The 25,523-nt window shown below is 50.0% G+C and overlaps 1 protein-coding gene across 1 annotated transcript in view; it reads left to right on the top strand.

Annotated features, from left to right (window-relative positions):
- The window catches only part of skia (v-ski avian sarcoma viral oncogene homolog a), a 54,459-nt gene extending 29,228 nt beyond the window's left edge, over positions 1-25,231 (top strand). The window contains exons 2-7 of the mRNA XM_029156078.3: positions 17,880-17,996; positions 18,579-18,694; positions 19,229-19,524; positions 19,621-19,946; positions 20,822-21,052; positions 21,845-25,231. Coding sequence (XP_029011911.1) covers positions 17,880-17,996; positions 18,579-18,694; positions 19,229-19,524; positions 19,621-19,946; positions 20,822-21,052; positions 21,845-22,033 — 1,275 coding nt within the window. The 3' untranslated portion in view covers positions 22,034-25,231. The remainder of the gene's footprint in view (positions 1-17,879; positions 17,997-18,578; positions 18,695-19,228; positions 19,525-19,620; positions 19,947-20,821; positions 21,053-21,844) is intronic.
- The last annotated feature ends 292 nt before the right edge of the window (positions 25,232-25,523 follow it).

The raw sequence follows: 25,523 nt of genomic DNA on the forward strand, positions 1-25,523 counted from the left end.
AGCCAGTGGAAAACCTCCAGCCTGCCAGTTCCAACTGGTACATTCTGGACTCTGGACACAACACTATTTCCTCAGTCCTCTAAGAGAAAGACAGATGTTCTGTCATCCTGCTCTCCAATTTAAGCTCTTCCCCCTATTCACAACCTTTCGAGGTGTCCCAAAGGCCAAATCAGCCCCCAGAACCCTGAATTTCTGGCACTGTAGCTGTGACTTCCAGGCTTTATTGTTACGTTGGCTGGGAGCACAATTTAGACAAGAAGCCAAAACATTACAAGGCTGTTTGTGTAGAATGGCAGCGGTGCCCAGAACTGAAAGTCCCAGAGCTGGACAGCTGCATCTCACCACTTACAAGTGTTTAATTATGATACAGCCGACCGCCATCGCCGACGTTAGCAAATGTGCTGACAACCGTCCTTTAGGAGGTTTCTTAGTCGAATGTTGTCTAGCATTTGCACAGCCGCAGCTCTGATAAAACTCTCGCCCAAAAACAATGAGCTCACTCGGGGGAAGCGGCACACAAACGCACACTCACCATACGGCCGATACGAAATGCTGCACAGTATTGTGCTGGTGCGATAAAATGGAGATTACAGTCAGGCCACTTTATCTGGAGTTTCTCAGCATTGAAACGAACGCAATCTTTGATTGGGAGGAATTATTTTTTTCTTCTCCTTTTGAAGGCGCAGATGAAAGTGAATGTGTTCCACTGTGCCGCAACAAAACAGACTGTGATAAGTCTGTCTGGGAATCTCGTCTCCTCAGACGCAGACATAACAGATGAGTGCTATGTGAGGTTGGAGGGAGCTGAAGGGGAGAAGCAGGGGGAGTTGGGGGGGCGGGGAGGGGGGCTGTCACATAGTTTACCAAATGCAATTATGTAACTGTGTCATGCCTGCAGACGATGGGGAAACGAGGAGGGTAGGAGGCGCCTGGGTAAGAAAACAGACCTTGGATCAGCGGGAAGCGTACGGTCTAATAGTGCCCTCCACGCTTGGCGGCTGAATCAGAAAATGGTGCGTTTATAAGGATAAGCAATAGAAGCTACAGGGTCTGCGTCAGCGCGTGGGCGCTTGAATTGACAGGGACAGACAGGACAAAGACATGGCACTTGGGCAATTGAGGTTAAAGGCTCAGTAGAGAGCGAGAAAGGGAGAGAGAGAGAGAGAGAGAGAGAGAGAGAGAGACTGCAACAGACAGCTGACAGAATCCAGAGACAGCTGATAGAGGCTCTGTGACGTCTTCTGCCACAGTCGGCCTCTCTGGCTCTTGTCTGTGTGTCACGTACACTATTTCCAGAGCCACCGTCGGTGCTCGTCCTCCCTCCCACTTTCTGCTCTCCCATCCCCAGATATCCCAGTGGGCCATCGGCTTTGCTGAGGGCCGATTGTCCAGAGTAACAGACGGCCGGACGATTGGCCTGGCGCTGGCTAGTGTCAGCTGACAGTGGCCCAGTGTGTCTGTGTGCATGTCGTCCCTAATGAATGTGTGCGAAAAAAGGCAAGCGCATGAATTACGGAGCCTGGCATTGAAACAAATGTTGCTTTTTAGTACTGGTAGATACTCACTAGTCTAAACATCAACCTGTGCTGGTGGATGCTTAAGAAAGTAAAACAGCATCCATCTGGACCACAAAAGCAAAATTTCACAAGTTTAGTTTTTTCAATTCTATTCTCAAATAGGTCTTAAACTCGATGCTATCTAGCCTTAATTGGGTCTTATAAAGTCGTACAGTTGGCTCGGGGAGATGTGCAGCTGCCGGGTCTTTGGCAGCGCACAATGGGCAGCAACGCGCTGGTTACGCTGGCATTACCGCGCGCCGGCTTCCCCACTCACAGCGGAAGAAACCAATGCAAAGCCGCACCACATGTGCACTCGCCTTTTCACTTTTTTTCTTTTTAACACCGCTGTTGTTTTCCACTGATTCAGACACACTCCGAGATGTGTGGGTTTCATTGAACAGTTTGCGTCGTAGGAAATGGCTTGGAAGCCAGTCAGCCTTCCCCTGCTTCTCTGGCCAGGAAACGCCAAACGTCTGAGATTCGTCACTCGCTCCATCTGGCAGACCCGGTGGAGGGTTTGGAGGGGCCGCGGGCTTACATAACTAAAACAAATATCCAACATTTTGCAGGGATTACATCATGACAATGGGATCAAATTGGGTTTCGGATACATTCGCGTGCAGTGCTGCGTTTTTAAAAGCAAGGTTGAATGCGGGACGGCGACGCCGTCGCCTCCTGGTCGGGACGATTCGATGATTAAGGTCATCGATGTACATCACAACTGCTGTAGCACGTAATGTCCCATCCAGTGATGTAGTAACCAATAACATTATGATAAGAACCAGCAGTTGTAGGAGGATGTTATTATGTCTGCAGGTGTGGTAATGTCTGGATCTATTTCTATAGTTTGTTCAATTGCTTCCTTCAATTTTTATTTTATCATGCCGTTAGCAGGAGACTTGCCGAATGACGTCTGTGTTCAGAACTTTGTTCTAGCCCCCCGCCCTCCTCATCCTGCTGGAGCAGCTCTAAAATAAGGCGTGAGTGCCTCATGAAGCGAGAGGGGAGAAGGGGGGAAAAAGGCTGAATGATGAATTTTATTTGGTCTCTGTTTGCAGAGCTCGAGCTTGGCTGTGTCGGTCTGTTATGTCGGTTTCTATGGTGAAAAACACAGGCCATGCCAGACTCCGAGTAGTACAAGAACAAAAAAAGAAAAAAAAAAACCCCGTGCAAGGACGGGGAGGGGATGGCGGCAGGGTTATGAGGGAAACTCGATTCCAAGAATTTGGAGGGTGTGGAATGGAAGAGAGCAAGACACGACAGACAGGCGGTATGTGTGCAGCAAATCGAAACAGTGAGGCGAAGTCAGAGCAGCGCCACAGTCCAGCAGATTTAAACAGCATCGTCCAATGGGGCTTTTTACTTCAGTAGAAAGCCCATTTAGAGGTGAAGGGTTTGTAGGCTTTCCACTGTTCTCAGGCTTCTTCCTTCTGGATCCTGATGGAACCGTGCCGGTGTCACTGAGTGAGACCCTGAACTCAGGTCTTGTTAGGTAGCGTTGACTAATCACACCTGAACGCAACACATGCAGGGTTGTCAGCGCATGATGCTGCTAATCCAGTGTTTCAGCACGAGCAGAGCCGTTTCCTCTCCGCACATGAAAGATGAGGTGCATTAGAGGCGCGGAGTGCTGACGGCCAACCAGTGGTGTGTGTGTGCGTGTGTGTGTGTGTGTGTTAGAGGAGAGGTATGTTAGTCAGTCAGTCAGTCAGTTGATGGAGTGCACTTGATTCTACAAGTGAGTGAAAGGTCAGGTGTGAATGCAGCTGCTGCTGCAACACTGCCATTTTCTTGATTGGTGTGTGTGTGTGTGTGTGTGTGTGTGTGTGTGTGTGTGTGTGTGTGTGTGTGTGTGTGTGTGTGTGTGTGTGTGTGTGTGTGTGTGTGTGTGTGTGTGTGCGCGCGCGCAGAAATTACTGTTTAGTCTAAGTCAAACCGCTCACGCCTGCTATGTTTGCAGCTGCATTGAACCTTTGTTCATCATTCCACATCTGTGCCTCATGCCCATACCTGCATGTCTGTTATCGGCCTATCTTGCTGCAGCTTAGCTCGTGGTATGCAGCTCACCTGCAGTAAAAACTCCCACACGCCAGCCGAGCCAGTGTACATGCATTTGTGTGTGTGTCGACAGTAGAGAGAGTGAGGCAGTCGACACATGCTGGCACACAAGCGTGCATCGGTATGACCCCCCTCGACACACACACGCGCACACACACGCACGCACGCACACACACACACACACACACACACACACACACACACACACACACACACACACACACACACACACACACACACACACACACACACACACACACACACTCTCATGGCTACTGTTGCCTGTCTGCAAACAGGTGAGGTGAGTCACTTACCAGCTCTTTGCCCTTCTACTCATGCTGTCAGTGTGAGTGCAGTCAGCGCCCGCCCACACACACACACACACACACACACACACACACACACACACACACACACACACACACGCACGCACGCACGCACGCACGCACGCACTTTAACCCACACACAGAGAATCTGGCCAAATCCATGAGCAAACAGATGTCACTCTGACCAAGCGAACAGCAGCGTGCGGCGTGTTTCTGGCAGGTCACGTTGATCCTTGCTCTCTGGTGTAAACACTTCGCATGTATGTAAATGCGGACGCGCGTGTGGGGTCGCGCCGGGGGTCTGCTTTTGACACAGTCGAGTCTAGTCCTCTCCAGTAAAACCACAGGCCTGCCAGTTGCTATGGCGACGGCTCAGGCCGACACGGCAGGCCCGGGCCGACACCAGCTCACACCTATACAGGAAGCTGATGTCAACGGTGAACACATTTGTTAGTCTGTGCCCCGTTAGCTGTCTCGTGCGTATCGAGTCAGTCAGGCAGTAAACCAGTCAGTCAATGTGTCGGGCCCCGACCTGACATGGTCCAGTTATCTAAAGCTAATCAGCTGTGACTTTGCAGGCCGTCTGCTCATCACAGCGGCACGGCTGCCGGCCCAGGTGTGTGGCCGTGCATGAGCGTGCAGCTCCTGAGCAAGGCACGCCAGTCAACACCTCCCACAAAACACACCCTGATTGATGGGAACGCCGGCTGACTGATGCCTCGGCCCGGTTGCTGTGGCAACGACACAAGCTAAAGCACATACAGCCCCTTCCTGGTTCATTAATGTGTTTGGCAGTCATCTAAACTAATCCAGCTCTTCATTTACCTTTCATCACATAGTCATAACTCAAACGTCCTGATGGCTCCGCGGATGTAAATCAGCCAGCTGGTCGAGGTGGGATCGGCTTTGAGGACCCAACTTGTTATGGTTCTGCCGCGACTCGTATGCGACGAACCTTCTTGCGGTGCAGTACAGAACTGGTTTTCTTTGAGCATGTTGGGGAGGGGATCTCGAAAGCGCTCAACCCCACCTCGTCTCCCTCACGGCTGTCTTGCTTCAGAGCATGTTTGGAGAACAGTCGGCTTCCCTCGGGCACACACTTACTGTAAAACCAATCCTTTTTAATTAAGACAGATTCCAGTGAGGAAAGAAGAGGGCCTACGAAACTCCCCCCCCACCCACACGACCACAACATCCTGCCATTTGTTTTCCTTCCCAGCTCCTTTCTCTCCCCATCGTCTTTCTTTCTCATTTGTTCTCTATAAGCAGCCGACCTGTTCCTCCGCTCCTCCGTTTAAGACTGCGGGTGCAGGATGCAGGTCACGATGGCAGCCAGACTGACCTGATGCTGCTCCGTGAATGACCCCGTGTTTTACTGGCCACACTTTTTTCCCCTCCACTTCCCTTTGTTTCTAAGGCGTCCTCGCGCCGCTCGTCCCTGTTGTGTCTTTGCACCCCGACCCCTCCCTCCTGGTGAGTCGTCAGGGCCAGAATGCTGCGGAAAACAACAAACCCAAATAGTGGCTATAAACTTCAGACTTGTTTATGACGCGGGGTCTGTGTGCTCACCTCCCGCTGAACTCCTGCAACAGACACCACTGTCCTGTCTTCTTGGGGCATGGAACGACGTGACCCCAACTTCACCCTGCTCAAGCTGCCCTTTGGACGACTCCAGCGGGACGGCGGCCTTTTTTCGGTTTCATACCACCGCTGCCTCCTGCAGTAACGCTCTCCAAACTCCACCGCCCGCTTTACCACTTCATTTAATTGAACTTATTTAATGAGCGCAGTGCCCATATGGTTTGACTTACTTAAATATTTGGGTCGCCAATGTCTGGCAGCTAAAATGACAAATGATTCAAATGACACAGGTTCCTGATAACCACTATAAGGAACTACTGCCCAGAGCCAAGCAGTGTCTTTTTTGGGGGGGACGTTGGCAAAACAGAAGTTGTTTCAGCTGAACTGAGATGTCGTGTCATAAAGAGGAAGACCGTGGTTTGCTTTGGTGGCAGGAGTTTGTATTTGAGACCAAAACCATTTGACTCGCAGACCATGGCTGAGCCAATGACTAGCGTTGACTGGTTCCCTGACATCGCTGCCAAGCTGGTGGTGTTTGGCTCTGGAGGGACCGGCACCTCAGCCGTGTGTGCAAGTTTTATGGGTGGAAGTAGGGCACAGAGCCTGGCAGCGGAATGGCTGTCAGCGTTTTCCCATCCTCCTGTGCATAATGAAGAAGAAAGGGCCTGTTTGGTCGGCGTCCAACCCGTAACGCTCTGATTTCGGAGCCTTTGTAATGATCGGCACAGACGAAAGTCGCACCGCCCCCAGGACGGAGCTCACCTTCAGCGCGTTCACCGCTACTGGATGAATCCTCGCGTGCTACGCTCCTTGTTGCACTTGTTTTCCCCTGATTTCCACCCCTGCGAGTAGACGGAGCACAGCACACTCCAAAACTCCAAGTTGTTTGACATGCTTGACAAGTTCACATTTGCATATACACTTGTATCTATGATGACAGACTGTCAAGTGGAGGGGAACGAGAGACATCACCTGCAGCGATCTTTACGTTCAAACATATCCAGTACTCGCCACGTTCACTGAATAAAACAACAGTCCAGCTCTAGTTTTAGCTTAAGGAAGGCTTTTGCTAAGGGTCGCTAAGTTCCTGCTAGTTTAGTGGCTCCAGCCTAATCTGCCATCCTAACAAACAAAGCACGGCCAGAGCAGCATTGGTTTGCCATGTTGACCCCTGAGCCACTGATTGAGAGGCTTTACGGTGTCTGCGGTTCCTACGGAGCCAAACTAAACAATCTAAACGCCCTCGTTTTTCTACCCTTCCTGCTGTCTGGGCTCGGAAACATGCTCCGACTGTCTGCGCTCCCTCCCTGCCGTGCGTCTGTTTGGGTTGGTGCGAGGTTAGTCGCTGAGATTTTAATCTGCTCACTGAGCCATCTGCCGCTGTCATCGGGCCGCATATCTCGGGGATTAAATCAGAGGCCGCGGCTGCACGTGAGAGGCTCCGTGCGCGTCGTCACAGCTAGCGACAACCGCGGCGCATTCCGCCGAGCGCGCGCCGCCGCTGAACGCGGCCGCCGGCGTGTCGCCGCGGCTTACGTTGGCGAAGGCTTCTCCACCGCTGGAGCCGACGGCCGTAATTACCATTTTATTACACTGCGTCATTATCCTGATGCTATCAATGAAAATGAATTGGCCGACAATTGATTTACAATAACAGTCCCCTCCTCTGCGCCGGCCCTCGGGGAGCCTCTGGTTCTCATTGATTCCTTCCTCCTGTCCGCTCTGTCTGGCTGGCTTTAATAAGGCTTTCGCCCATCGTGGACTCCCCTACTTCAGCGTGACAAATTAAATTTATTGCCTTATGTTAATAGTTATCTGCTTTTAGACTGCCACCTGGACAAATTGCTGTAATATCTGCCTCTAGTCTCTGGTCTGGTCTTTTCCATAGGAAAGATATTCTGAAGCTGCATCTTGTTCAGTAGTTTGTGACCGGCAGTGGCTGCAGTAGCCACCGCTCACACACCTCCACTAAAAATTAAGGTAAAAGTCACCGTTGTGGCCACCGACACTAGTCTCCAGAGGTTCAGTCCTTTACTGTAACAACAGCTGTCACATTCCCAAGTAGACAACCTTTTCAAAACCGTGCATGCATGAATTAAAGAAAGAGTGACTTCACCTGGAAGGGACTCAAGGAACTTGTTCATACAGAGCAGGGATAATTATACCCCGGTCCAAAATTAGATTTTCATGGAGCAAATGCATCTAGATGGATGAACTGGCAGCACTGGCATATGACATACAGAGCCTGCAGCAGTGGATGGTGTCAACAGAATGCATTATATTGCATTGTGCATTGTGTGTCTATGAGTCCACAGGACATAAGTCCGTATAATGTGGAAAGTATATTTTCTCTTTAGCCTGTTTCTATTTTAACTTGTCTGAGTCCAGGCAGCAGCATTCTGGCTGAGCTGGCACGTTTCTATGGCTTTGCTGCTGGTGAAACTGTTCAGCAGACTGATTGGAGGGAGAAGAAGGGAAGAAAAAAATCCCACATGGCCACAGGGCATGCAGAACATCATTAGTGCCAAGTGTCTGAAAGCTGTCGAAAACATTTCCATTACGGCACAACTGGAGTGCTCGCTAACAGCTCAGACCATTATGCCTGCGCTGCCAGAGTGAGCCCGCAGACATTGAGCCGTGAGCTCGGTACATGCAGCACATGTGCAGCGGCATCCGCTCTCGCACTTTAGTCGAGTGTGTCAAGAGTCACCGCTCAGAGTCTCTCGCCGCGGGAAAATGCATGTGACAGTTTTGGGACTCTGCCCAGACTCTCCCCTAAAACACTTGTACGGATCCAGTGGCGAGTGGAGCTCACCGTGATCTCCCCCCCCCCCTCGTGTGATAAATCGCTCGAGAGTTAGCAGGAAGTCCAGTCTGATGAATTGTGATAGACAGGAAACTCCACCAGCTGCGGCGTTACAGGAACACGGCTGGTGTCTGAAAGGTCCCCAAGAAGCAGCACTTAGCTATGACCTCATGCGTCTCGCTTGAGATACTTCTCGTTTTTCACCTTGCATTTGCTAACTTCCTGTCTGACAGACTTCCATTTACGCCTGTGTTTGTTTGGCCGAGTTCGACCCCTGTGAGTTTGCATAAAACGCCGCTGAAACACAACAGGCTCCCGCACAATCTTTCCCGCGGCACGTGGACCCCTTAAAGTGAACCCTCTCATTCTGCGCCATTAGCCCGTCCCAGTAAGTAAGCAGCGCCCGCGGCTGCATTCAGGTGTTTTCACTTCAGCTTTTAACTAATGGAGAGCGCCCGCATCTCTGGCGTCCCCTGGTTTGATGCTGCTGTGATTATGTTGCAGGTAGCTGTCTGTCATGAGCTCCAGGAAGCCTTCATTCTGAACCAGTAGTCATTACTTTAACAGGGTTTATATGTTCCTGGTAGTATTAGTAGAAGTAATAGTAGCGTAACTCCCATGGTATGTTGCACTTCACACGCTTCATCACGTCCTGTGTCTGCGTTTAACACTTGAAGCCCACTCCTTGCGCCTCGACAGCCGGCTCGTGTTTCACCGTGACCGAGCGCGGGCTCCGCGGGGTGCCTTCTATCGACCCACTGTGTCGGCCCGCTCGCTGCCCAGTGACAACAAACAGCGCCGTCAGTACGTACAGTTGGCTTTTTGTGCATATAGGGAGCCGCTGTCTGGTGGCGGCTCGTCTGCTCGGGAGGCTGGTGGCGGCTCCCAGCTGACAGTCTGACCCCGTCCCACCCCACAGACGGGGAAGGAAGAGGAGCGCAGCCTCCAGCCATGCGAGCTCTGCTCCCTGAAAGACTGGCTGCTTTGTGCAGAGCGAGGGCTTAGCGCTTGGACGGGATGCCTGAGCGTGGCTGAAATGGCGGCTTATCAGCTTTATTCCCTGATATTTTTGGTTTTCAACTGATTTCATTTCAGGGAATCTAAAACGTGCCCTAACTTTTTAAAAGCGGAAGCCTGATTTAGATTAGACACAGAACCAGGATGCTGAGTGCTTTAATTCTCTTAAAGTCTTCTTAAGCTCCATAAAAGTAGACGAGCTCAGATGTCACTGCTGAGGTCTGAAAAGCAGCCGACGATCAGCAGCAGCTGTCTGTCACCAGCGCCGTCACCTCGGGGTAAGATGACGCACTTCTCCCTCATTTGTGTCAACGTCTAGTCCTTGAGGAGGGGAGGGGTCTTGCTACTTAGTAAAGCGCATAGTGGCCTGTGAACCCCCCCACCCCCCCCCAAACGGCCCTAATCCCATCACGTCCTGCCTCAGTTGCTCGGTCCCACACGCCTGGGGGCAAAACGAGGCACAAGGTGAATCCGGGATCGTCTTCCTCAATATCTGTTGAGACAGTCACTGCAGCTGTATGTAGATGGATGTAGGCGCAGCTACATCTGCTGAAAAGCTTCCATTCAATAACAAAAAACAAAACCCACTTCATTATAGAGTTAAACAGGCTGAACTGGTCAATCACTTGTACTTATTCATTCATTCCGAGCCAATAAAGGCTTGTTTACTGTGAAGCAGGAGTAGCGGTGGTCCACGCAGCCCCGCTCACTGTAGGATTCACACCTTCCATTATCCTTTTAACGATCATCTCACCTTCACTGTCTCGACTGCCGCAGGCTTGTTTATGTTATCAACAGTTCATTTATAGCTACTGAGTCATAGCATGAATTATTCTCCTGTTTACGTTTCACCGGGCCACTATGTTTGATACTCCACAGTTTTATTCCAGATCAGTAATACACATGCAAAGCGCGTGTAGACCTGGCCGAGTGTGATGCTGATGCTGGTCCTGTTTCTTCCTCATCGTACTGACATGTCCTAATATTTATTTATTCCTAGTGGTGGTGGTGAACCACAGATGGATCTCTGTAAGGGACACGCCGTGGTCTCCTCCGGGTCAGTAGACAGTGCCTGTAACGGTAGCAGCTTTCGCGGTCTCCCACGGGGCAGCGTCCTTTATCAACCCCCCCTCCAGCTGTAGGTGACAGCGAGATGGAAACACAGAGGGCACCGCAGAGGTTAAGGCTGTAATTGGTGGTCTATCCTGGTGCCTGGTCGGGCAGGGCTCCAGGGACGGGGCTTTAGTGATGCCTGTAAGATGAGAGGGGATTTGGCTGCGAGCCCCCGCCCTCACCGACTCCCCCACATCCTCCTCCCTGACGAGGAGACGCGCACCACAGAGTGCCAGTGCAAGGACACGCAATGCACCTACAGCGAGGGGGGTTCTTTGACCGTGTTTTAGGAAGTCGCTGAGCAGGGTGCACTGACATCAACTCGTAACCAGAGACTTGTGCCGAGGAAGAAGCCGTGTGGTCAAAGCAAGAAGGGCACGACGGCGCCTGGTGTTTTGTTCTGGGTGAAATCGGTCCCGGGGTTGTTTCAGGTGCGGCGGTGTGCTTTATCGGCCGTCTCCTCAGCTCCATTCACCGCCAGCGCCTTTGATGTGTGGGGCTTGGGTGGATTTGCTTTTTCGGCTGTGTTTGCATTCGTGTGTCTGTGTGTGAGTTGGCGCGCCTTTGAACCACAGCGCAAACGTGTGCGTGTGTTTGCGCCCGTTGGCTCGGCCCTTCACACGTGAAGGCATGTGCTGCAGCGTAGTGGGGACGGCGTTACCTGAACGACTGGCTGCTGGGGTCCACTGCACCGTAGGTCATACTTGGAAGTCAGACTCTACCTATGTATTTGTGTCTTAACCCTCTCACAAAGCAGAGGAATGGCCTTTGCTCTGTATTCCCCTATCTGAGAGAGAGAGAAAGAGAGAGAAAGAGAGAGAGAGACACACACACACACACACACACCCCTCCTCCTCCTCCCCGTTACCCATAATTCACATCTGGCCTGCTTTTAAACGGGGCCAGTTTTTGCACTGATTCGAGTAAAAGAGCCATCAGCAGATTCCTCCCACTTGCGCCTCCTCACCACCTCCCTCCGTCCAGAAAGCAGCGGCATGCATTTACGAGAGCGGTGAACGGAGGAATGTTCCCTCTGCTCTGCCGCGGCGCACGGCATGAACTTGTAGTTCCGTCTCCGTCAGTCAACACAAATTAACAGCTGTCATCGGTTCCAGTTCTTGTAAATGTCTGTTTTCTAATGTTTGGACCAGTAAACATTTGAAAATTTTTATGGTAAATTGGAGACACAACACATGTACACAAACACATTTGCACGTCCAGATCGATACAAATGTCCATTAGTCCATAAACAGCGACTAAAAGAACTTTAAAAAAAGCAGCAAATTGAATTATCCTGCTTTTAGAAGGCCTGAAAACATTTGCTGTTGGTGATCATTATGTGGACATTAAATTCTTTTCTGGGCCGAGTCTTAAAACGCAGCTGCAAACGTAAACACGCTTCATAAGAAGTTGATACAGCCTCTAATTAAATCAGCGTTGTATTTGTCTTCATCCTTTACAGTGTAAAGGATTCATATAGAAAACGCATCAGATATTGGTCTTTGATGGCTAATTCCATACCTCCAGCCCATCGTCCCGGCGTCCCACTGTTAGTGTTTGATCCAACTAAAAACAACAAAACCCACAAAGGGATGAAAAGGCAAAAGCTATAGAGACGTCCAGCTGTATTTACTTACCCCCCGCCCCCGTCTCCATCTTGGGCTTTGGAGCCCTCCGTCTCCTCGGTGGGCCGATCCCTGGCTCTCTCCGGCCGAGGAGCGCTGGTCTCCCACCATTCCCACGGAAAGAGTTGCCAAAGCAAATTTGGCGAGAGGAAATGGAGACCCCTGCTCCCTTCCCAAAGCTCCCAATCGCTTCCCTTTCCTTCTCTGTTTCTGTGCGTGTGTGTTGTGTGAATCGGGAGCCATTCTGCAGGGCCTCCGGGCGGCTGTGGGAAGGCCTGCGGTACCAGAGGAGCCATTCGCTGCCCTCCCTCTCATTACTCCTACTCACAGGCGCGTTTCTTCAGTGCACGTCGCTGTCGCCGTGCAAGTTTTGATTTGCACATTTTAAATGAAGCTGTGAAAATTCGATAAATCTTGTGTTTCGGTGGCGTGCTCTGGAAAACAATTCATTTCATTCTGGCTGTGCACCATCTGTGTAGTATTTCTCCCACCGTCAACCTTTGGAGACGAGCAGACCGAAGTAGCGTCTTATCTGTCTTTAATATCGATGGGCATTAAGTCATTTTTGGAGCCAATGCTACAGTACATCAGTACATGAAGCTGCAGCCTGACCTGAAGCGATCCGGGGCGCGTTTGGCCGTTGTTGCTGCTTTCTTTCAAGCAGCAGGGGAATGCAGGCGAAGCTTCCCCCCCAGAACGAGATGAGTGATGGGTTATGTGAGGAGACGTGGTACGGGCAGGTACTGCCGGGGCCTCCGCTCTATCCACAGCTACCTGATAGTCTGAACATCTGCCATTTGTCTGTGCAAACACACGCGCGCACACATGCACGGTGTTGGGTTGGTGCCTGGCAGGTGTCTCTGGCTGCTCCCAACACGTCCAACAAGTCCACGCTCGCATTTAATAACCCACTACACGCAGAGAATAAATACAGCAACTTATGTGCTGAGCCTGGGAGAACTGCTTCCTTCTATATCAAAGTGAATATTACATGAGGTCATTACAAGTGCAGTCAGCAAACCAGTTCATCTCCAAGTCGGAGCGGTGAGACGCCTGAATAATGGCGTTAATTTGATCCTGTGCAGAGGCCTGCTGCAGACGCCGCGCTGTATACAGAGAGTTCTGACTATTTACTTCATCGCAGACAGAGGCCTCATTGTTCTCGGCGACTCCTCAGCCAAGGAGATGATGGTGGGATGAACTAGTTGCCAAAATTGGAGCTCGACGCGTGTGTGTAACCCACAAACACACAGTCGAGGAATCTCGCTCCGGCGAGCGGCCGCTGTATTTTTATCCGGCGCGCTCCTCTTTCCTCGATGTTGAACCGAAGCGCAAGGAGAGGAGTGGAGTGTCACTCTGAGCGGGGAATTAGCATAAGCAGGTGGTTAAAGAGCAGTCTTTCCCAGACGGCGCTGCCCACGGCCGAGCGGCGCACTCGGAAACCAGGTGCAGCGTGCAGGTGGGCTGTTTGCTGGAAGGCCGGCGGTGGACGAACGCAGGCTGCGACCCCGGCGCCCTCGCTCGGCCTCGCGTTCCCCCTCTCCCACAAACACCAGCACAACATGTTGTCTGACACCTGTTTGTTTCTCAGCACGTGCGGTTTTCTCTCCGGCCGATGCAGCTCGAGGTGAGCGCGGCTCTCGCTCGGTCTGGAGGAAGGGGCCCCTCCCTTTCCCACCGCTGTAGGGAGGCCGGCGCCGGGTCAGAGGCAGGGCGCGGCTCCGCTCAGCCGCCGTGTGAAGACAGAGCAGAGAGAACAGGTTGTGCCCTTTCATCTGGGCCCCGTCGGGAGGGACGCTGTTCGGTTGAAGCCACCTGTGCATCGAACCCCGACGAGGTGCGAGCGTGGTGCAGCGATGCAGGACTGACGCTGACACAGGGGAAGCGCTTAAGCCACTTAAAGTGCTTAGTGCTGACTTTTCTGGGGAAGCTGAAGTAATTCAGGCGTCCATTTTGGACGTTTGCTCTGGACCCGAACCCTCGGTGTTCACTGGCTCGTGCATTCAGCTCGCTGTCGCTCTGTGCGACTGGAATCTTGCATGTTTGTAGAGGACATCCTGTAATCTTTGACACAGGAAGTGCACTCAGACAGATAGACGAGCAGAGCCAGGGCGGCGGGTTCGGCGCAGACCGCGAGAGGAGGAGGAGGAGGAGGAGGAGGAGGGAGTGGCCCACCAAAAAAACAAAAAAAAACACATGAAGGTGGTGGCAGGGAGATGGAAATGACAGATTGTGTCAAAAGGCAGATTAGAGCGCGGCGCTTTTCAAAGCCGTCTGATTTGTCGGTCCCCCTCCGTTTCTCCGCTCGTTTTCAACACCGCGAGGTATTTGCGTCATCCTCGCATCAGCGTTTCTCCTGAGGCGAGTTTCACCCCAGCCTGTTTCTCTGTAAACCATGGGCTGCCTCCCAGGCCCACGCTGGCGCCCGTCCAGCTCGGTCTAGCAAATATAACCTTTCCTCCACATTTAGTTTTGACTGTAACAGATTCCCCTGTTGACATGTTGACATTTAGTGGCGCTTTAAGGCAAATTGCCCCCCCCCCCTTATCTTTATGAAGATAATGCTCTAATATCTGCAGTCTGTCGTTTTCTCCCCAGCAGCTTCGGGGCTGGAGTTTGATCTGCGGTAGAAAACCTCTCTGACCTCTCGCCTCGCTGACTCGCTTGTAGCCCACCGTGACCTTTGCATCCTGGCTTTACTAGCCAGCAACTAGCAGCCAGCCCCACCGATTAGTAAAAAAAAAGGTGCAAATGAATAAAGGAGCCAGTGTTTTCTCCACAAAGCACAGCTGATTGTGAGCATTTCACGCATTCCAGCGGGCAGCGCCTTCTCCCATGCTGGAGCCACCGGGGGTCTCAGAGCGTTGTGAAACGCCCCAAACTTGATGATTAAACAAGTTTGTTAAACTGTCCCAAAGGTCAACACAGTGAAAGTTCTCATCCCAACTTTCGCTTCCCCCGTCGTCTTTCTACTGTACGAGTTATGTAAGGTTCCCTCAACATGCGTGTGCGCTCTCCTCCGCAGACGGGCGGCGTCGGGCCTTCGGCTTTGCTGGCGTTGAGAGCACATGATGCAAATAAACCAATTCCACTCCAGGATGACGGATGCAGAGCGGCGGTTTGGTGGAGCAACCCTTTAGCCTTTCTTGTTCACGAACTATTCATAGTGTTTTAGTCTCACTATGACAAACACCAGTGTCTTGCAGACAGAGGAAGTCAGCTAAAACCGAGGGTTTCAAAAGACACAGACAGTGTTCAACCGTGAAGTCTGTTATCGCCCCACCCATCCTGTTTCTACCACGCGCACACACACACACACACACGCACACACACACACACACTGCTAACACACACTTGCCCAGACACGTGCTCACACATGAGCCCCTGCATGGGGCCCCCTACGGCAGCTGAGATGACCCTGCCACTCTCAGTATTTCCACATATCCTGCCCCTTGACTCACGGCTCTGAGTTTCTCATGCAGGGGATATTCCTAGTTGCCATGTGTGAAGCGGGGCGCTGACCGATCTGCTCGCTTTAATCCCTACATATTAAAAAAAAACGGATATCTGACTTTTAATAGCAAAGGTCAGCGTTGTCCCCCAGATACCAGAGTAATGACGGTGAGCACTGTAGCTGTTACGAGGTGTCGTGTTCTCAGCGAGGTGTCTGTGCTGAGTGCATAGACGGCATGTGTAACGCACACCTCAGCAAACCATAAAGTCTTATCTTAGAAGTGTGACATCCTGTCTATGCTGCGTAATCCACACCGGATCACAGAGCGCATGGATGTACACACACATTTTTGTGTCTTTGAAGTCCAGCCTGGATCCGCTATTTGCCGCAAGTGGGTCTTATCAGCACACGGTCAGGTGTCCAATAAAAGCGTCGCGCTCGCCGCCCATTCAGGGTCTCACTGTATGTGCGTCACTGAGCAGGTATTTATTAGAGGGGCAGATTTCCCGGTTTGACACTGTTTGATCCGGTCTGTAATTCAAGCAGAGGTGGGAGCGTGAGATTAGCAGGCGGGCGGAGGAGTCCTCACCCGCGGCAGGGTGCGAGGTCAGACGTGTGGGGGGAGCTGGTAAAAGAGCCCACGCTACAGAGGTCATGTAACCTGGGGAGGCCTCAGGTCGGCAGTTCCTACGGCCTGAAATCAGCCGGAGAGCCGGAGGATCGGGCACAGCTGGAGGTTACACAACCCAGACGTACAGGGAGCGTTTCCTCCCCTGAATCCCCCACCACGGATGAGCCCAGCTGCCAAGCGCTGACCCCTCGACGCTGTCCTCTGGCCAAGATTACCAGGGTCAAGTCTCAGCCTGATGGAGAGCTGTGGCGCTGGCAAGCCAAAATCCACGAGACGAGCTTTGGCACGTGGCACGGAGACTTTGTCCAGAGGCAGCGCTGCATGAGCGAGAGAGAGAGAGAGAGAGAGAGACGAGACGAGAAGAAACGAATGCAAGACTGCGACCTAAAAACCGCCCACGCCACGGAAGGATGCAAAAAGATGGGAGTAAGAGAGACGAGAGAGAGAGATGTAGAGAGAGGAGGAGAGAAAGAAACGACAGAGAAAAGAGGATGGGGGAGGAGAGAGAGAGGAGGACTGATGAGAGCTGAGAGAGGAGAGAGAGAGGGAGCAGCCAGTCTGGGTTGAACCCTCCCGTTCTGCTATATAGGCCACATTTTATCTTCACATAACCTACAAATGGACCAAGCATCTCCACAGATGTTTTGTCAGATAAGAACACAAAAACCGTGCAAGTTCCGTGGTTCTGGAGTGAACTTGCAGGCGGTGAGGCCAGGTGGGCCGGGGACGGCTGTCACGCCGCTGGTATTTGCCCGTCTCGCTGCACCACTTTCCTGCGAGAGCAGCTCCGATTACGCGGACATGTGGCGCAGCATCGAGAGAGAGAGAGAGAGAGAGAGAGAGAGCGGAGGAATGTAAACCCATCACAAACCACCACCTGTTGGCACCACTGGGGGGGTGGGAGGGGGGCTGGCAGGACACCGGCTTACTGAGGACATCCCTCAGGAATCCACAGAGAGCGATCGAGTGGCTCTTATACCGGCCGACACCGGCGACCCGGTCCAGGTTCCGGGTGCGAGTTAATCTCCTACCGTTAATCAGCCGCTTTGGATTGGCATCAGAATGTATTTGCAGCCCGTGTCAGCCAGTGACAGGCTCGGCGCAGACGGGCTGAGGTCATAGCCGCACAGCGGGGAGAGACAAGCCTCTGCTTGTGCGTCTGTATGGGAGGCTGTGCGTCCGACAGACACACACTGCCCCAGTCACCCTTTGCCTCCTCTCTTGGCTGCCCATGAGCAAACACACCTAGCTATATTGGGTCCTTTGTGTGACTAAGTAACCCTGAAACAACTTCCCCAGCCACACACACGCACAAAGTCAACACCGCATCTAAATTTACACACTCTGGCGCTCACAGCTATCAGACACCTCCGCTGGCACTCCCCCTATCAACACAAACAAACACACAGTTGTTGGTCTGTCTCGCACTATTGGGTGCATTTTCAGTTCACTGACATTTTGGTCACGTCTGCCCTCGCCACATGCCAACGGGCGACTGGCGGTGCGTTCGTGCTACGTGGGAAAAAGAATCCACCGGGTTGTATGTGCACATCCAGGCGTGTTTGAGTTGGGACCGATTTCCCTCTTTCCCTGCTTGCGAAGGGAGAGTGGTTCTGATTGTGGGTTCATGTAGGCACGGCCCTCGACTTTCCTATTTGTACTAAACTAAATTAAAAAAAAATCTAAAACCGTTCTTTTTTCTCTTCCAGGCGTCCGATCCTGTCCCCATCAAAAAGTCCAAACACGAAGACTTCCCACTGCCATCGCCGCTGGCCGACAAAGACAAGCAGCACGACTGGCTCCAGTCGCTGTCCTCCTGCAATAAGGTTGGTGCTGCTGCGTCACGTGAGACGTAACGTTATACGGACGTATTCACATGAGGGGGGCGCTTAAATTTAGATTTGTGAGGCGAGCGCGGATGACGATTCACTTACCGAGACGGAGCGAAGTTGGAGCGAGGAGGTGTAACACAATATAAGTGCAATATGATGATGGATGTTCCCTGCGAGGATCGATGGTAGCAAAAAAAACTTCCATGGGGTTATTCTATGTTCACCAGTGGATCCCACACTGACCCCTCTATGGACACACAACATGTCAGTCACACAAAAACAGTCAGTGTAGTTTGTGTTTAGTTTATTTGCAATGAACCTGAAGCCATTTGGACGAATTAGAATGTGAAATCAATATTTATGAGAAAAAACTGATCATAATATCAGCAACAAAATACAAAAAAATATATCCAATGAAAGAGTTTTATTTGATACAGGCAATATTCTCAAACAAAGGCATGCTGACAGTTAGACATGTGTTAGACACTGAAGAATAATAGGATTTGTTTAATTTTACAATATGAAGCATCAAGCTAACATTAGCGTCCTTCTAAGCTGGTTTGTGTGTAATTTCAGGGGCTCGGCTGCATCCAGCCCAGACAGAGGCCCTCCGCCTTCAGGCCGTGGTCCCCTCACATCTCTGCCGGCGACAAGGAGCCGTCCAGTCACCCTTTGGCCCTGCTGAGGGACAGGTGAGCCTAGCGCCCAGCACTTCAAACCACGCATCCAAACCACCGACTTCAGGGCGAATGAATCAACAATGAGATTTCTGTTGTGTTCTGTGGAGGAAAAAAAAAAGTCTCGCTGGCTGCCATTTCGCTGGGCTCGATCCGACGAGCTCCCAGCATGCTCTCTCACTTGTCTGGGTGGGCCGGTGTCACAGGGGTCGAGTCTGACTGTACCACAGACTCCCACACGCCACCATTCACACACATTTGACACACACTCATAATGTGGGCACCCACTTGGCACAGCACTGCCAGTGCAGGCTGCGCCGTATCACAGTAGATCTGGCCCAGTTTCTTTTAAAGTGGGAGGAAAGAGCTGCAGGCACTTTATTTCAGTGCTTCTCTACCCTAGTTTGGCAAAGACTGCTCCAATCTGACTATACAATATGGTGATGACTGTGTTTACGTGCATGCAGAATCAGCTTTTGTTAATGGTCTAACACTCCTTTGGCTTATTGCATGTAAATATCCTCATACTTTAATTAATTTTGCCTGCAGCTTCTACAACTACAAGAGCCTGGAGAACGCTGTGGCCCCGAATGTCGCCCTCACACCTCTTCCCCTGGGGAAGGTGGGCCCCATGTCCCCGTCTGTGCCCAGTACCTCCCACCCCAGCGGAGGCGAACCCCCGGGTGAAAGTGCCAACGCCAACTCCAGGCCTCGCAAGAGACGAGCCACCGAAGAGCTCCTGCCTCCAGCGCCAGAGGCCTCCTGCCCTCCATCCTCTGCTGCCAGCAAGCCGCCGCCACAGGACGATTCAGAGGTGGAGATTGAAGTGGAGAGCCGAGATGAGTGTAAGCATGAAACACGGTGCCAGATATGTGTAGATAGCTGGAATAAGTGTAATGCACTGGTCTTGACCCTCCCTCCGGTCTGCTTTCTCCCAACAGTCACCTCCTCCCTGTCTTCCCTGTCATCACCATCGTTCACCTCGTCCAGCTCTGCCAAGGACCTGAGCTCGCCGTGCGGCCAAGGGCCCATCTGCACGGTCACATCGGCCGAGGGCGCCGCTCCCGCCGCCGTACCGAGCGCGACCCCCATGACCCCTCCTGAGCTGGGGCTGGAGTCCGAGCTGGAGAGTCTGAGACAGGCGCTGGACAGCGGACTGGACTCCAAAGAGTCTAAGGAGAAGTTTCTTCATGAGATTGTGAAGATGAGGGTGAAGCAGGAGGAGAAGCTGGGATCGGCCTTGCAGGCCAAGCGCAGCCTCCAGCAGGTACATGTTCGCTGATTTCACTTCCGAGTTATGTTCACTGCAGCTTGGCACGTAGACAAGAAATCTAGCTGACATAAAAAGGCAGAAAAATAGAGATCCGAATGCTTTACCTGTTGGTGGATAGCCAGTGTTTAGATTTACAACCCTGATGATTAAACATTCCCAAATAATAAGCATCTCTGCTGGCTGAGATGCTTGGATTCCTCGGCACTAGCAGCCTGTGACAAAAATCTCGAGATTCCCTAAATATTTTTTAATGTTTCTAAGTGGGCACAATGAAATGCAAAAGTGGATTAGAAGACTTAGCGTGAGTTAGCAAGCAGTAACAATGACAGCGGATGTTGCTGCAAAGGGAAGAGGCCACACTTCCATCTTTATTCTTGGTCTTGGACGGAGAACAAGAAAATGCCGACGACAGAGTTTGCGTGGGTGAGAAAAAAAAACATAGAATACGTCCTGAGCGAAGAAAAGCCTAATCAGCAAAGCACTTTCGTTTTTAGTCTGTGCTTAGAGGAGACTTTGAGAGGAACCCACCGTAGGAGCTAAAGAAGAGGAGCCTAACTTTACAACGACATGCTGTAAGGAGCTGAACTGGCACTAATATAAAACCTCTGAGTGAGATGGGGCTGGAACTTCTCTCCTTTGTAGTAATCAACAACTCTCAATAACAAAGGTTCTCATGGGTGTGTTACCACAACACACACTCATTCGGTGTTTCAACGGAAGGAGATCTAACTTCTGTCAGCCCACACTTTACCCCAGGAGCGCAGACACTGCCAGGAACGCTCACACAGACACACCCATCCACTGCCTGCACTCAACAGTCGTCTAAATCGCACACAGACACCAACATCCCGAGTCCCCCTCTCTTCCAGGAACTCGAATTCCTGCGGGTGGCCAAGAAGGAGAAGCTGCGGGAGGCGACCGAGGCGAAGCGAAACCTGAGGAAGGAAATCGAACGTCTGCGAGCCGAGAGCGAGAAGAAGATGAAGGAGGCCAACGAGTCGCGGATCCGTCTGAAGAGGGAGCTGGAGCAGGCCCGGCAGCTGAGGGTCTGCGACAAGGGCTGCGAGGCCGGACGCCTCCGCGCAAAATACTCCGCTCAGGTCAGTGGCTGCATGCACACTGGGTTGGAAAACACTGAGACGGGAGCTGAAACTTCAGACAGCAGCCGCTAACTGTCCAATGAAAGTCTAGACACTTATGCCCACACCCTCAGAGTAATTGCAGCGTTTTGCAGTCTTACATGCTCAAGGTCAGAACAGCAGAAGGCAAGAAGAAAAAAAAACAACAACACAATTTCCTCTTCCCCAGTCAAAAATAAATGGGTGTAGCTCCAAGTGCGCAGACATCTGATAAGTCACGCACCAAAGGGAAACAGGAAAAGACGTCGACTTCCCTCAGGCACCATGGGAAATGCAGATTAGACAAAACAAGAGGGAGGTTGTGCTCTCCAGCTGCGTCTGCGTACCTCCCTGCAGAGACGGCAGTCGTCCTTGGAAGGCTGTCATTAAGAGATGTTTGTGCTGTAGCAGCTCGGGCTCGGGACAGACACATGTCGCATTTCCACTCTTATACTGGCATAAACAGAAGTGATCACCGCGCGTAACGTTTGTTCAGTTTTTGGAGCTAATAGTAAAGATATCGGTAAAGATGCAGCTTAATAATTTATCAATCAAAATCACCTTACTGAGATGAGGGGGTGCTTTTTAGACCAATGTTTCATAGAAAATAGCAGAAATGAATGAACAGAAAGCTCGCCAATTCCCAAACTCCCCCTGCCCTCCCTGCTTCCCATTTCCTGGAGCAGGTGTGTAGGTTCTAGGCGCTATAGTGCACTCAGGCATGTGGGTAAACAGTTTCTATATAAACAGTGTTTTGTGCAATGCGTTTTCCAGATCGAGGACCTCCAGATGAAGCTGCAACACGCGGAGGCCGACCGCGAGCAGCTCCGAGCAGACCTGCTGCAGGAACGGGAGGCCAGGGAGCACCTGGAGAGAGTGGTGAAGGAGCTACAGCAGCAACTCTGGCCCAAATCCCACAGCGACAAGGAGGAGACGCACAAGGACATGCCAGCTGCCAACTAGACCAATGGTAACCGTCCCCCGCCCATCACCATCGTCCCCAGCATCTGCTGCCCATCACCAAACATGCTTACACCCAGGAGACCTGGACTGGCCACATTACACCAATGTTCATCACAATCTAAAAGCCAGAAAGACTCGTCCTCCAACAGAGACAGAGGGAAGGCATGAGCAAAGACTAGTTTTCTTTGAAGAACAATTAGAAGAAGGCTCATTTGTAATCAAGCACTGTCTCGCACCTTCTGAAACTGCAGAAGCAGGAACTGGATCGGAAGAATGAAAGAAAAGCTGTATAGCACAAAATATGGTTGTGCCTGTATACTTTTTTAAATTGGCAGGAAAAGAGACAAGACTCTTAATGGACGTCTGTGGTGATAGGCGCTCAGAGACCATCCTGTTGTGAGTTTCCCGGCGGTGCGAGCTGGAGGACAGGGCTCAGAGGCAGAGGAGTCTGAAGACATTATAAGCTATTTAAGAGACTACAGAGCAGTGTATTTGTCCCCTCTGTTCTCCTGGAGTTTGAAAATAATAAAAAAAAGCTATCAATAAATTAGAAGACGAACAAAACAAGCAGATGAACCTTTCACGGTTCCATGTGGTTTTGTGGGTTTTATTTTTTTCAGGAAGCCATCACAGTCCACTGGGAAGAAAAGAGCTCAATATCAATGTGACTTTTTCTTTTTATTCTCCTCATGTTGGGCTTCTTTTCTTTCTTTTTTTTGGGTTAAAACCCAGACGTTTCTTCGAATCTTCTAAAGATAAATTCCCCGAGACGCGAGCGTGGCCTTGTTTTCTCATCTTGAAACTTCTGAGCGATGAATGTGGGCGTTTTTACTCCAACGGACATTAGAAAAATCGTTTCTTAAAATCACAGTGGACTGGGTGGGTCTCTCTTGGCAAAAACCACAAAGTGTTCATTTGAAATAAATTAAGGTGTGTAAATAATAAATCTTTTTTTTCACTTTACAATAATGAATCGCACTTTGTCATAACAAAATACTGTTATACTGCATTGTACTCCGACTATTGTCTTCAAACTTACTTTTAAAAACATCATCGTATACACGACTGCTACCATATACTGCTACCAGTAAGCATTTTGTTGGGTATATGCATCTTGAATATAAATATTGTTGTTCAGTTTTCTTAAGGAAAAGTATTGTAAATAAACAGGAAGGAGAAAAAGGCTGTGACGCAGAACGGCTTGTTGGCAACGCCTCCCAATTATCACATGGTTTAAAACTCCACACGAATGCAGCAGAACTTCGCTAACGACACACGTGGCGTTGGCGAGGTGGAAAGGAGCCTTAACAAACGGTCACATGTTCAAAGATGAAAATGTGTTAATCCAAAGGCAGACGACTCAGATCTGCCTCCAACAGTGGGTACAATGCAATCAGAATGTACATTGTGTTAATGCTAATTTTCCTTTGGTTGTTGATGTTGTTTTACATGTGGAGATATTTGATTGCTTGTCTGTTATGTTCACGTTTTTCAATAGAACTCATCGTTTCTTTATGCATGAAATTTGAGAACGTTTGCCACACATATAGTCAGTTACTGGGCATTGACTCTGTACATTTAAGGGTTTTATTGTGTTATGCAACTATAAAGCAATTTGTATAATGTAGGAGCGAAAGAGCTAAAAAAAAGTAACGGCAAAACAACAGCAAACCACATTGTTCTTGAGAAAAGGCTTCACACTTTCACACAATGAAAACAACAACGGTAAAATGGGACGCGATGCTGGACAACCTCAAGTGCCTGAACATGGGCGAAAGGTTTCCAGAGTAGAAGCTGTCAGGCGGGGGCCTCTCCCCAGACTCCTTTCAAATTAAAAGCCCCCCCACTTGCACAGCGGGTCATTTTTTGAAATCAGTGTTCCTAAAAGCAAGCAGTTTACGAACAGTTTATCTTTTTCAATGCAGAGTTGAACAACGTGTAGACGCTCAAAATTTGTATTGTACTGAATGAGTGCTTTTATTTTCTTCATTTGAAAACAATGATATGCATGTTCAACGTTTATTTTTTTTTTATAGATTTTAAAAAGCCACTCGCTTCAGTGAATTGTTACTTTGACTTGTACATAAAGACGTAACTGTTTATTCCCAGTTTGTCGGCCGGTCCCCAGGCGGACGTGCCGGGGAGGCTAAACAAAGATGGCGCCGCGAGGAAAGACGTTTCTTAACCCACGCTGTCGTTGCCGCCCAGCGAGGGCGCGTCTGCAGCTTTCGCAGGCCTACAATTGGTACATTTTGTAGTTGTTTTTACGCTCCAAGGAGTCGATACGCTTACGGTTTTCTACAAAAAAAAGGGAGGCGACAACGACATTGGCTCTTCGCTCTCCCGCGCAAAAAGAAAAAAGCTGTTTAACGACGTCTTGTTTTCTAAAGAAGAATCATTTTGCTAAATAAAGCAGCAATAACAGTCCATATTAATAAAATAAAATACTAGCCAGTGTGAAGATTTGAATAAGAATTTACAAATGTAAATAGTTTTTCATTTACGATATTGTAAAATATATGTACATGGTGTTTCCTTTTTCAAAAAGAAATCTTTTCTTACAATAGCCGTCTTGTTTTTGTTTCTTTTTTGAATTTGTGTTTTAACAGATGTTGCAGAAACAGTTAATGCAGTGTGTAAGAGAATATTCCCCACATAAAACATGTTAATCCATTTCCTTAATTTTTTATTTTACTGTAGAGTCTTTATATTGAATGACTTTTTTCACCGGTTCATATATTTTTAACAGTGCGTTCAGTATCAGATAGCAGACCTACAGTATGACTATGCGACCTTGCAGATTGTTTCCCCCCCTCATCCTCATGTATCTTTTTTAGCCCTGTGCTGCTGCTAATACTATATAAACCTTACAATTCTAGAAATATTTTTATGTAAGACATAAATGTAAGTGTTCCCATTTATTAATGCTACATATACAGTATGAAAGAAAGCTTGGCTTATCCATCTATCGTCCTTGTTTACCCTCATCTTTTCACTCCTTTCTCCCCCATCGCTCCTCCAACGACGCCTCCCCCCATCACCACCACCACCAACCCATCCCTTCTCTCACCACACGGACTATATTGTAAAGTAAAGGACTTTATGAGATTATGTTTGAAAATAGCTATGCTTATATACTACAGTGACTGAATGTACAGTGTATAGATGCATTACCAGAAATAAAGTTGTTTGTCCAGACTGAGCGAGTCACTTTCTCATTTTTTGTTGCCTGAAATTTGCATTTATTCATTTATACATTAATTTAAGGAAGTCAGCCTAAATTACTTTTTGGTGGAACTCTGGATGGGAAAAACTAAAAGCCTGTGCAGGAAATATATTTGTCAAACACATGTAGTAATGTAAAGGCTAATAATGGAGGATGGTTGTATAAAAAATAAGCAAAAGGTCATCAATCAGAACAGCAATACCATTAATATGATTCAAGCACCATGAAGACAGAACCCAGCTCCCATGATGCAACAGAACGTGT

The sequence above is a fragment of the Betta splendens genome, chromosome 7 (assembly GCF_900634795.4).
Source record: "Betta splendens chromosome 7, fBetSpl5.4, whole genome shotgun sequence".
In the NCBI taxonomy this organism is placed as follows: Eukaryota; Metazoa; Chordata; class Actinopteri; order Anabantiformes; family Osphronemidae; genus Betta; species Betta splendens.